The 11,047-nt window shown below is 53.9% G+C and overlaps 7 protein-coding genes across 7 annotated transcripts, besides 6 other annotated features; all 7 read left to right on the plus strand.

Annotated features, from left to right (window-relative positions):
* Window positions 1-271: 271 nt before the first annotated feature.
* On the plus strand, window positions 272-1,849 carry TraAM80_03740 (quiescin sulfhydryl oxidase; the record flags this gene model as incomplete). Its single annotated transcript, XM_029380693.1, has 1 exon — window positions 272-1,849. The coding sequence occupies one exon, from the start codon at window positions 272-274 to the stop codon at window positions 1,847-1,849; it is 1,578 nt and encodes a 525-aa protein (XP_029239406.1).
* A 382-nt stretch (window positions 1,850-2,231) lies between these two features.
* Window positions 2,232-2,259: a microsatellite.
* A 178-nt stretch (window positions 2,260-2,437) lies between these two features.
* On the plus strand, window positions 2,438-3,307 carry TraAM80_03741 (putative diacylglycerol kinase; the record flags this gene model as incomplete). Its single annotated transcript, XM_029380694.1, has 1 exon — window positions 2,438-3,307. One exon carries the CDS (start codon window positions 2,438-2,440, stop codon window positions 3,305-3,307), a length of 870 nt encoding a protein of 289 aa, XP_029239407.1.
* Window positions 3,308-3,534: 227 nt separating this feature from the next.
* Window positions 3,535-4,860, plus strand: TraAM80_03742 (WD-40 repeat protein; the record flags this gene model as incomplete). Its single annotated transcript, XM_029380695.1, has 1 exon — window positions 3,535-4,860. One exon carries the CDS (start codon window positions 3,535-3,537, stop codon window positions 4,858-4,860), a length of 1,326 nt encoding a protein of 441 aa, XP_029239408.1.
* Window positions 4,861-5,067: 207 nt separating this feature from the next.
* TraAM80_03743 (PAP2 family protein) lies at window positions 5,068-5,667 on the plus strand (the record flags this gene model as incomplete). The annotated part of the gene is made up of 1 exon (XM_029380696.1): window positions 5,068-5,667. The coding sequence occupies one exon, from the start codon at window positions 5,068-5,070 to the stop codon at window positions 5,665-5,667; it is 600 nt and encodes a 199-aa protein (XP_029239409.1).
* Window positions 5,668-5,789: 122 nt separating this feature from the next.
* Window positions 5,790-5,828: a microsatellite.
* Window positions 5,829-5,889: 61 nt separating this feature from the next.
* Window positions 5,890-5,914: a microsatellite.
* A 71-nt stretch (window positions 5,915-5,985) lies between these two features.
* Window positions 5,986-7,188, plus strand: TraAM80_03744 (uncharacterized protein; the record flags this gene model as incomplete). The annotated part of the gene is made up of 1 exon (XM_029380697.1): window positions 5,986-7,188. The coding sequence occupies one exon, from the start codon at window positions 5,986-5,988 to the stop codon at window positions 7,186-7,188; it is 1,203 nt and encodes a 400-aa protein (XP_029239410.1).
* Window positions 7,189-7,259: 71 nt separating this feature from the next.
* Window positions 7,260-7,287: a microsatellite.
* Window positions 7,288-7,739: 452 nt separating this feature from the next.
* Window positions 7,740-7,808: a microsatellite.
* Window positions 7,809-8,142: 334 nt separating this feature from the next.
* Window positions 8,143-9,288, plus strand: TraAM80_03745 (rab6 GTPase activating protein; the record flags this gene model as incomplete). Its single annotated transcript, XM_029380698.1, has 1 exon — window positions 8,143-9,288. One exon carries the CDS (start codon window positions 8,143-8,145, stop codon window positions 9,286-9,288), a length of 1,146 nt encoding a protein of 381 aa, XP_029239411.1.
* Window positions 9,289-9,625: 337 nt separating this feature from the next.
* TraAM80_03746 (putative phosphatase 2C) lies at window positions 9,626-10,771 on the plus strand (the record flags this gene model as incomplete). Its single annotated transcript, XM_029380699.1, has 1 exon — window positions 9,626-10,771. The coding sequence occupies one exon, from the start codon at window positions 9,626-9,628 to the stop codon at window positions 10,769-10,771; it is 1,146 nt and encodes a 381-aa protein (XP_029239412.1).
* Window positions 10,772-10,845: 74 nt separating this feature from the next.
* Window positions 10,846-10,884: a microsatellite.
* The last annotated feature ends 163 nt before the right edge of the window (window positions 10,885-11,047 follow it).

An 11,047-nucleotide genomic window follows, 5' to 3' on the forward strand; every position in this document is an offset into this window, starting at 1 on the left:
GTGATGACTAGACGTGCAATTCCTGTGGTATCTGAAGCCTCAGTGAGCGAGACACTGCAACGGTGCCCTTCCAAAGGGCGCGCTGACACTTTGCGTCTTCATGCTTTCCTAATTGTCTCCGTTGTTTTGCTGAAGTTGTCTTGTGTCTGGTTTGTCGCTGCTGACATGGTGAATGGCTGCTTTGTTTGCATTTTTTTCTTTTTGCCTCGCTTGGTCGCCTCATTTCATGGTTTTTGGAGTTCAGTAAAATTATTGCTAGCTTGAATGGTGGATGTCCATGACAACGGCAACGCCTTGTTGGACAAAAGTTGTGTCTAACTGCTTTGCGTTGTTTTGTACGCTATTTCTCGTGGCAACAACCGGCCTGGCGGAGGGACAGCTTGTGGGGACGTCGACAATACACAGCCTTTATGCCGAGGACGCAGCGGTGGTGGAGCTTGCCGGCACGAATTGGTCGCAGGTTCACCGCAGTGCCCCGCTTTGCCCATGGATAGTGCTGTTTTACAGCAGCGTCTGCGGTCACTGCAGGGCCATTGCACCCACGTACCGCACGTTTGCCACGAGGCTGGAGGACTGCCACGAGGAGGATCCGTTAAGGACGCTCACGGCCGCCGTTGTGAATTGCGTCAGTGAGACCTCAACATGCCGCGAATATGCTGTGTCCGCTGTTCCGAAGCTCCTCCTATTCCTTCCATTGAGCTGCCCCAGTGGAACAGTCGAGACATGCAACGCAACAAAAATGCGGTGGGTTGCTATGGACAGCAGCGAGAAGGGATTGGGATGGCTGCGGCGGGAGGCGCGTAGAGAGATTAAACAAGTGCTAAGAGATGATGGATCCATGGTGGAGCGTTGTGTCAGCATGCGCCATGCACTGTATGTTGAAAAAAATATGCGGTTACACCAAGCGTCGGACGCACCAGCCCCATTTGTTGAAACGAGGCAGCTCTACGCAACGGACATTGCTGGCGCCTTCTTTTTCACGATGTGGCACGAGGTCTTGCTTGTGGGCCTTGACTCTCCAAAGCCTCTGCAGGCATTGAAAAATTTTTTGCGTCTCGTCGAACATGCCCTTGCCGGACTTGGGGCAGGAGCATTACTTGAGGCGGTGAAAAACATTGAGGGAGGAGGAGACTTTTCCGTCACAAGCTGGCAGAAGACTGTAAATGCTGCACGTATTCCGTATGAGGGAGATCCGCATGAGGTGCGGTGGCGCACATGCAGCGGCTCCTCCCCAAAATACCGCGGTTTTCCATGTGCGATGTGGCTTCTCTACCACTCCCTTACCGTCAACGTTCCTGCTGTTGCTGCAGACATCAACCCATTGGAAACGATTCAGAATTATGTGCGTTATTTCTTTTCCTGCGTGAAGTGCCGCCAGCACTTTGAGCAGTTTAATTTTAGCCGGGATGAGGATCCTGTTTTGCAGCTCTGGCGAGCTCACAATGAGGTGAATGCCCGACTTGCGGTGGTGAAGGCGGGGGCCGACCCTTTTGTGCCGAAGCGACAGTTCCCAGACTCTGCACTCTGCAGCACCTGCCACGATGCATCCGGCGCGTTTCGGGAGGAGGAGGTCGTGAAGTATCTACGCAAATGGTACGAATGGGACCCCGATATGGTTGGACGGCGGGTCAGCGGAGGCTCCACCACATTGTCCCCGCTTGAGGAGAGGACACTGCTGACCAACGGCAATGCAGAAACTTGGAATGAAAAGAAGGTGTGGCAGGATCCCCTTCCGCTTCACGTGTTTCTCACGTTGTTCGTTATCGTTGCACTTGTAAGTGCCGGTATTCTCCGCACTCGGCGAAGGTACATGGGGTTGTTTCTGCACCACCGTATCCGCCAAAAGTAACATGGAAACATTACAGGCAGAGAAGTCTTTGTACGCACGTGAAGATTTTTTGGTGTGCCACCGACTTTCCTCCTAAGCTCTACTCGTAGTGAGTATCTCCATGTAGTAAAGGGATAGTTTGGGGTTTTCTGGAAGAATTTTTAATGCCCTTTTTTTTGTGTGTGTCTTGTTGGATTTCCTTGTCATTTACTCTTTCTTTGTTGCTGTGCGCCTGCTTTGATGCTTCCGCTCCCTTTATATATGGAGGTTTGCATTTGGCGCACTCCTCCCCGTCTATCGGTCTCCCAAGCGGGGTATATCTCGCCCGCACAACTTCTGCGTCACGTCCTGTTATCTTTATTGCGGAGGTCCACAGGACGTATGTTGCAACTCTGATAGAGTAGAAGGAGGGAGGGAGGGAGGGGGGGGGAAGTTATTTGTGACGGAGGCTTTGTGCCCTGCGTGATTCGGCACACACTATGAGTTGTTTCAAGGAGTGCATTGCTATTATCAACACACATAGTTGGGGCGAGGGAAGCCCCTTCAGTGTTTGCTAGCGCGCTTCAGCAGTATCTTGACAGAGCAGGCATCATACATCACAATGTGTGTATGCCGGAGAAGAACATTCTGAATGCTCTTGAGTTGCACGCAGACACGGCAGATGCTATTGTTGTCTGTGGTGGTGACGGGACTCTGAGTTCTGTCGTGAATGTTCTGGCGACCGCACGCCATGAGTTGCTTCTTAAAATGCCGATTATCCCTGTGCCCTGTGGGCTACAGAACTCCATTGCAGCGTCACTTGGAGTGCTTTCGGCTGAGCGCTCCGTGTCTGCCTTTCTGCTGGGGCGTGTGGAGCCCATTCCAGTTTGGGAGGTGCGTGTCAACGGGGCTCTGGTGCGGTATATGGCGTCCTACATTTCTATCGGCGTCTGTGCAATGTGTGTCCGGCGCCTGCATGACCTGGATGCCGTGGGTGAGAGCTACGTGGCTCTGCTCACCGTTCGAAACAAATACAAAGTGAGAGCCTTTTACACGGCGTTGCGGAACGAAGTGGTTCCATGTACCGCCGCTCTGACGACGACGACGAAGTCCCACATGGAGATTGCACTGTCGGTGAAGCTCTTCGTGGCCTCACAGATGCCGTTGCAGCACGCCCGTTACTCCCTCATGCCATGTGCAACCTTTAAGCACGGCACATTGGGCGTCACGTATGCCACAGAAGCGGCGTCAAGGCTTTGTCTTTGGCATTTACTGAGCCGAGAGGCCGCAGAGGGCGTAATTATAAATGAGGATGGTGTCTGTGAGTGCCCTTGCGTGGGTGAACTGGACTGCTGCATCAAAGGCGTGTCCAGTGAAGAGGCAGAGGACACCTTGCCAAGGGTTCTCATGATGATGGACGGGGGGGCGGTGTATTTGCTTCCAGGTTCAAAGGTGTCGGTGCGGCGAGCGTCTTGTGAGACACTTTTCGCGTCTTGTTGAAGGATGACTCAGCTGCGTGAGTCGTTATTTGGCTTCGCGTCTGCCTGTATGCTGTCGTACGATGGCCGTGTGGGGCTGCCTTTTGCGACAGACTCTGTGGTCTGACTCTCGGCAAGGGAAACAGGGTATGCGTGTGAATATCTTTTTTTTTTTTTGGTCTTTGGACACCCGTTAGGTGGCTAGGAGCAAGAGAGCAACGAAGGAAGAGGGATTGTGGCGGGTGCTAAATGGAACAAATTGGGGAAGGCGGCGGTGGCGGCCATCATCATGGTCGCTTCCGGCACCGGGGGCAGGAATACGATGAGTATGTGCCTCGAAGGAAGATACACGGTCAGCGCTGTGTTGACTTTTATTCCTCCGCCATTCGGCACGTAACAACGCGTCTGCTGCATCGCAATACTCCATACGGTTGGCATGTGGAGCCGCACCCGTACTATTCCAAGGATATGCTTCCTGCTGCACAGACTCCGTTCAATCCGAGTACCGCGTTGTGTACACAGTGGGTAAACACATCTTTTCACCCGGACTCGCGTTCCGGGCACACACGTGTGCCGCTCATGAATCTGAAGTGGGCCCCCAATGGTCGCCGCCTGTTGTGCTCTACCGGTCGAGGTGAGTTTCTGCTCTTCAACGGGCACTCCTTTGGTCTGGAGGTGAAAACGGTGGCTCACGAAGATCATCGGCCATGTCGGGCGATAACATGGGGAAACAGTAGTAACCTAATCATAAGTGGCGATGACGCGGGTATGGTAAAACTTTGGCTCTCTAATTTTGTTCTTGTGGCGGTGTATAATTCCCACCACCGAACCGTGCGGGAGATCACCTGGGCGCCACTGGAAGGTAAGTTCTGCACATGCGGGCAGGATGGGTCTGCGCGTGTGTGGGATACGAATGCGGTGGGTACCAACCCGCAGAATGTGAGGGAGGAGGTGAAGCTAGAGGGTCACGGTGGGGACGTGGTGTCGGTGGACTGGCACCCCTTCCATTCACTGATCCTTACGGGAAGTCAGGATCGTGATTGCCGGTTGTGGGACCCACGGACCGCATCACGTGGAAGCATAGCCGCCTTGCAGGGCCATGCGCAGTCGGTGAACTGTGTGCGGTGGAACCCAAGCGGGACAACGCTGCTTTCCGCGTCGAAGGACTGTACTGTAAAGCTCTGGGATATCCGCATGGTGCAAGAAATTGCCTCCTACGAGGCCCATTCAAAGTCTGTGGAACGCGTGGAATGGCATCCGCAGGTACCAGACCTGTTTGTTAGTGCAGGGGCTGACGGCAACCTCATGTACTGGCTGGTGGACGCGTACGAAGTCAGCCAGGGGCAGGGTGGGTTTTTGCACATTATCCACGAAACAGCCATGGTGGAAAATGCCCACGATCGGTTCCGTGATGTTGCAAATCCGGTGAATGCCATTGCCTGGGATCCGTTAGGTGGTCTTCTTGCCTCTTGCTCCAGCGAGGTAAAATACTGGCATCGCAACAAGCCCGGGGCGATGGAGGAGAAGGAGCGTGGTGAGGAGGACGACGTTTTTGACATGACGGGGCAGCTGTAGCCTCGTGGATCGCCTGCGGCAAACGCAGTCGTGTTTGAGGGACGGTGAAAGCGGAGGGGGAAGGGTGATAGCCGCGGAAATGGACCTGTTTGTTTGTTTCTTTTTAACACCCCTCTTTCGTGGTTGTGCTGTCCATATCTTTTTTTTTTTTTCAATTGCCTCGTTTGTCTGCTGCGTGCCACAACACCTTCTTGCACACATTAGGCAATGGACGGGCGGTGGTTTGTGTGGAGGGCTACCGCCGTCTGCTACAACCCGCACGACCCGTTGACTTTCCTCTTCGCCCTGCTGGCGCTGCTCCCCATCGTTGTGTTGCTCTTCCTTGCGGGACTCGCAAGTGCACCTTCCTCCCGGCAGCAAAAGGCATCTCTTGTGCTTCTCTTAGGGCTCGTGTTGAATGCGGGCGCTAATGCCTTCATGAAGCGATGTATTCAAAGTCCGAGGCCACGCCACCCGGCGAGCGGGGATTTGAACTGCAGCACCCCGAGTGCTCACGGGATGCCTAGTGATCACGCCCAGTTTATGTTTTTCTTTATTACGTGGCTGATGCGCCGGGCCGCGTTGACGGGGCTGCCGATGGCTTTGGAAATGCGGGCCTTCTTGCTTTCTGCAGCTTTTGCAGTATCATACGGTCGGGTGTATAATAACTATCACTATCCCATGCAGGTTATTGTGGGAGGCCTCATTGGTGTCACGAACGCATACCTGTGTACCACGCCTTCAGGCGAGGCCATACTGCATCAGGCAGCTGTGGCCGTATCGCCTGTTAAGAATTTCTGCACGGGCTGGGTACAATTTCTTGTTTGATTAACTTTGCTTTTTATCCTTAAAAAAAAAACTATTGAGCTTGTGGTATTTCTTCCTCATGTAGGATTGCAGTACATTCGTTTGTTTGCCTTGTACTGGTACTGCGGAATCTTCGGGTTGCCTTGTTCTTTTTTTTTTTTTTTGGTTCTTCTTTTTTTTTTCCTTAGTCGTAGTCTAACGCCTGGTTACAACGCCCACTTGCGCCGGTGTTTTTTTTTTGTTTGTGTGTGTGTGTGTGTGTGTGTGTTCTTGCTTAGCTGCCAGGCACCACTGCCCACAGCTGCAGTGTAGAATAGTGGGCGGGGTGTCGGCTGCGTCATGATCTCCGCGGTGGAGGCCATGCGGTACCTCGCCTCTGGCAAAGGCGTGTTTGACTCCATCTGCGACCTCATCATCCGCCCTCCGAGGGCGGAGTACGATCCAGAGACGGATTTGGGTCCCTCGCTCTTCCGCATCAGCAACGACTCAGAGGTTTTCACGCGCACTGACCTCACCCTTACGGACATGCGTGGGATGGATGTGAGGTGCTCGTGGTTTCACCCCACGGCAGCCCGTTCTCAGCCCTGTGTGGTGTATCTCCACGGCAACTGCGGCTCCCGGTTTGATGCGTTGGAGGCGCTGTTTCTCTTGCAACGCGATTTTTCATTATTTGCCTTTGACGCAACGGGGAGCGGTCTGTCCGATGGCGAGTTCATCTCGCTTGGCTTCTACGAGCGGCAGGATTTGGCGGCGGTCGTAGATTTTCTTCACGGCCAAAAGACGGTTGACGGAATTGGCCTGTGGGGACGTAGCATGGGGGCAGTGACCTCCATCATGTATGCCGCGAAGGATCCCTCGATTAAGTGCATAGTCTGCGATGCGCCTTTTTCTACGCTGCGTCTCCTCATAAAGGATTTGGTAAAACGCAATGTTTCAAAACGATTCCCGATGAAGCTTGTGGACAGCATTGTGGATCGCATTCGCAAGCGTATTACGAAACGAGCCGCTTTTGATATTGATGACTTGGATGCGCTGAAGTATGCGTCTGAGTGCGTGGTGCCGGCGTTTATATTTCACGGTGAAAGCGATAACTTTGTATTGCCGAGGCACTCCATTGCGGTGTCCAACACGTTCAAGGGGCCGTGTCTGCACCATCTGGTGAGCGGCGGCCACAACGATGAACGCGGCGAAGACGTGCGGGAGGTTATCGCCCAGTTCTTGACGCTCTACCTGGTTTACAAGCCGCAGGGGGAGCGGGACCTTAAGGCAGGACCCCAGCCTGTCTTTATAAAACGGATTCAAACGGAGGCGGCGGCGACGAAGGAGGCGGAGGAGCCGTCAACCTTATCGGGCAGAGAAAACGCCACCGCTGCCCCCGAAGACGACGATGAGGATGATGGGGACTCGTTCATTGACCAGACAAATTTGTCCCTGCTGTCACCCATACGTTTCATGCAGCCGCCCTTGTTTGCCGCCTCTTCATTGCCAACATCTGCGAGTGAGGAGACCACTCCAGAGGGAACACAAAACGCATCTGCATGAGCTAACCAAGCCGTATTTGTCCATTCATGTATCCGGCTGTGGATCTATATACCGGCATGTACTGCGACAGTTGTGTGAGTGTGTGCGTGTGTTTGTGTGCATCGTGAACGGCGGTGGAGATGTCGCTTTGCGCGCACTGCTTCAGGGCGACAGCAAACATTTTTTTTTTTTTTTCTGCAGTGTGTTGTTTTCCCCTTCTTTACTGCTTTCCGCCTCCAATGGAGGATTCCATTTTGGGGGTTGTGCGAACGGTGGCGAGTGAAATATGCTACTATGCAACAATCAGAATGACCGCAGGCCGTGAAGTGAGGGATGGCGTACAATTCGTGCGGACACTGTGATAGGATCGCCATGAAGAGGGACAGATGGAGGGATACAGGGACATGCAGTGTAGCCTCTGTAAAGGCGTGGCCTTTGATATTTTGTGTCGGTTTTCCCGGTACGTGTTGCATGTCACGCGACAGTTCATGTATGCCGCCTGCTCGCGTCACCGGTGTGTTTCTTTAAAGGCCTCTCTCGACACTTTTCTCGGTGCTTCATTGCCTTTGTTCATATATCTATCTATCTATCTATCTATATATATATATATATAAGTATACATATATAAGTATACATATATAAGTATTCTCCTTTTCTTTTCGCGTCATTTCTTTGTCGTTGTTTTTGCCTCGATGTGTTCCCCTGCACTCGTCCTGACTCTGACCTGACGCTGTCCGTAGGTGTGGACACTATGGCTTGCCTCCTTGCCGCAACGTCTGCTCAGCGGCAAGAACTATGGCCCGCACTCTCGCCCCCTTTTCTTTTTCTCCTTGTTTTTCCTTCTCTTTCTTCGTCATCTCAGCTCCTTTGCTTTTTTTTTTCTTGTTTTGCCGTCTTGTGAGTCTCCGTGGTGTCTGTGCGTGTTCTTGGAGTGCAGTAGTGGGGGGAGGGCGAAGGGCCCGGCGTCTTGTGAAAATGCCACAGGATCGCTTTGAGGTTCAAGCGGTGTGCGCGGATGGGTCCGCAGCAATTGACCGGCTTGGCTTTTATCTGCTGCGCGAGACACCCCTACCCGCACCTGGCGGCCCGTTGCCGAGCGGCGATCGGAGCGCTCAGAGGCGGGAGGAGGAGTTTTGGATAAGCCGTATTTGCTGCTACATGCGGCTCTCGCTCGAGTTGGAGCGACATCAACGCACAGTGGGCGACTGTGAAGGCCGCATTGTGGAGGAGCAGGCGGCGCTTGAACAGGCGCAGTGGCGCGTATATCGTCAAATGCAGCACCGCATGTATCGTTTTGGCGGCCTCCAGCATGAAAGTTTGCGCCGCTTTCTGTGGGGTTTTTTGACTGGGTCGTTGCAACGCTCGGAGAGTGTGGTGCGGGCCCACCATGCGATGTACGTCGGGCTCACGAGTTCACCCCCGGATGAGGAGACGGTTGAGGCAATTAGCCGAGACTTGAGCCGCACTTTTCCGACGCACTGCCTTTTTGTTGGCGCGGGGTCAGTGGGCCAGGAGGAGCTGCGTCGCGTTCTCTCTGCGTACAGTCGTTTTGACCCGGCCGTGGGGTATTGCCAAGGCATGGCCTTCATCGTGGCGCTGCTGTTGCTTCACGCGCCGGAGGAGGAGGCGTTTGGGATGCTGCTGCATCTCTCATACTCACCGGCGTTCCAGATGCGGGAGGTGTTTCTCCCCGGGCTTCCGCGACTGCGGCTCTTCCTGGCAGTGCTCCGCCGCCTAATTGAGCGTCTACTGCCGGCGCTGCACCGCCGTTTTGTCGAGATTGGCTTAGATGTCTTTTTCTTCGCCCCGCAGTGGTTTCTCACCCTCTACACGTACCAATTTCCCCTCGACTTTGTATGTCGCCTGTGGGATCTCTTCTTCGTGGATGGCTGGAGGGTGATGTTTCAGGCCGCCATTGCCACCCTGCACTGGGAGCAGGAACAGCTGCTTTCGCTTGACATGGAGGCGGCACTGCTGTGGATTAAGGAGTGTCACGAGGGAAAATCAGCGGAGGAGATGGTGCGCCGCACCCGCAACGTCCCCCTCTCAGAGGCAGAGTTTCGCTCTGTGCTTCGCGCCGAGGAAGATGCGGCGGCTGCGCGCGTTGGCTTCGGCGAATGATTACGATTCGCGTGACTGCAACAAGGTGAGTGGTGCGAGGGAGCAAAGCCCCCTCCCCCCCTCCGCAGCTTCAGGGGCTATGCGCGTTCATTGCCTTCCTTTTTTCTTTTTTTCTTTTGTTTCAATTCCGTGTGACCCTTGCTGCTTTTGGGTGGCTCACCTGTCAACGCATGGAAACCGACGTTTGTCTCACCCCCTTCATGTCCCTTTTGAATTTTTTGTTTTTTTCTCTCTCTCCCTGCGTGCGTGCGTGCGTGTGCGATCGGGCCTGGGGAACAGAAGTATTTTTTAATTGCAGGTTTTCCACCCACCGGTCAATAGGAGAAACGACACAAGGATGGGGAACATGCTACCGAAGCCGATCTTAAGCAAAATTGTTGATAGAGTGGGCAATTACCGCATCGGTGCGGCCTGCGTGTCTGTGAACGGCTATCGCCCAAGCATGGAGGACGCACATACAATGGTGTTAGACGGCGGCGTGGGCCTCTTTGGTGTGTTTGATGGGCACAACGGTGGCGGGTGCAGTGAGTACATCGCACAGAACATCCCGGAGAAGGTGAAGGCGATGGACGGTAAGTACGACCCGGTGGATTTTGAGCGACTCTGTGTGGGCTTGGACAACGACTTTATGCGAGACGTCGGCGATGCAAGCGGCACTACAGGCACCTTTTGCCTCGTTCTGCAGGACTACACCACCATTGTCTGCAACGTGGGGGACTCACGGACGATACTAACGCGTGCCGGAAAGATGCTGTTTGCCACTGAGGACCACAAGCCAGCCAATCCTGATGAACGTAACCGCATCGAGGCCTGCACGGGATGCGTAATTAGTGGCCGCGTTGACGGTGACCTTGCCGTCTCCCGCTCGTTCGGTGACAGCTCGTTCAAACGCAACGATGCAGGGGACTACAAGGAACAGAAGGTGATTGCCGTGCCGGATGTCACGAAGTTTGCCTGTCAGCCGGGCGACATCATTATCCTCGCCTGCGACGGCGTCTTTGAGGGATCCTTCTCAAACGAGGAGGTGGTGAAGTTTGTTTACGGGCAGTTGCCGAAAAGTGCGGATTTGGCAGTCGCCGCGGCGCGTGTGTGTGATGAGGCCATCCGACGCGGTAGTAAAGACAACATTTCATGCATGATTGTTCGGCTCTCTGACGGCATGTCGCCTGTAAAGGCGTATGGGGCGCATACGTTTGTGCCAGGCCCTCCCTACACACGCACCCATGAGGCCTCGCGAGGGGCATACACGGCAATGGCGCAGCGGATGGGGTTGACCGTCGCGGATGCTTTGATGAAGCGATATGCGTTGTTAAAGGCGTACGAGAATAAAACGCTTTCATTGATGCCACCAGTAGAGCAGACGGCATTTGAGATGAGTGACGAAGCGGACGTTGAGACGGAGAAGATCTTCTTCGGCCGAGGGCCGGCCCCCGGCAATGAGGCGGCTTTTTTCAATTCCTTGGCGGATCAGGGGGGAATGTAGCCCGAGGCCATGGAAAGGCGTGCCCGCAAAAACGTGACCATCATGTAACTCCCGCGTAGGAGCAGACGTTGATGTTTTTCTTTTTCTTTTTTTTTTCTTTTTTTTGCTTTTTTGTGGTTATGATTCATACACTTATCATCACTCTCCGTGTGTACATATGGGCGGGGGAACAACTCCAAGCGGGCGGGGTGGGGGGTGTGGAAGGAAAGAAAAACAAATGGGAAACCAAAATACGAAAACAACAACAACACACAAATGCAAAGGACGGGGGAAACG

Source organism: Trypanosoma rangeli (assembly GCF_003719475.1).
Source record: "Trypanosoma rangeli strain AM80 chromosome Unknown Tra_15.4_contig_00101, whole genome shotgun sequence".
Taxonomy (NCBI): domain Eukaryota; phylum Euglenozoa; class Kinetoplastea; order Trypanosomatida; family Trypanosomatidae; genus Trypanosoma; species Trypanosoma rangeli.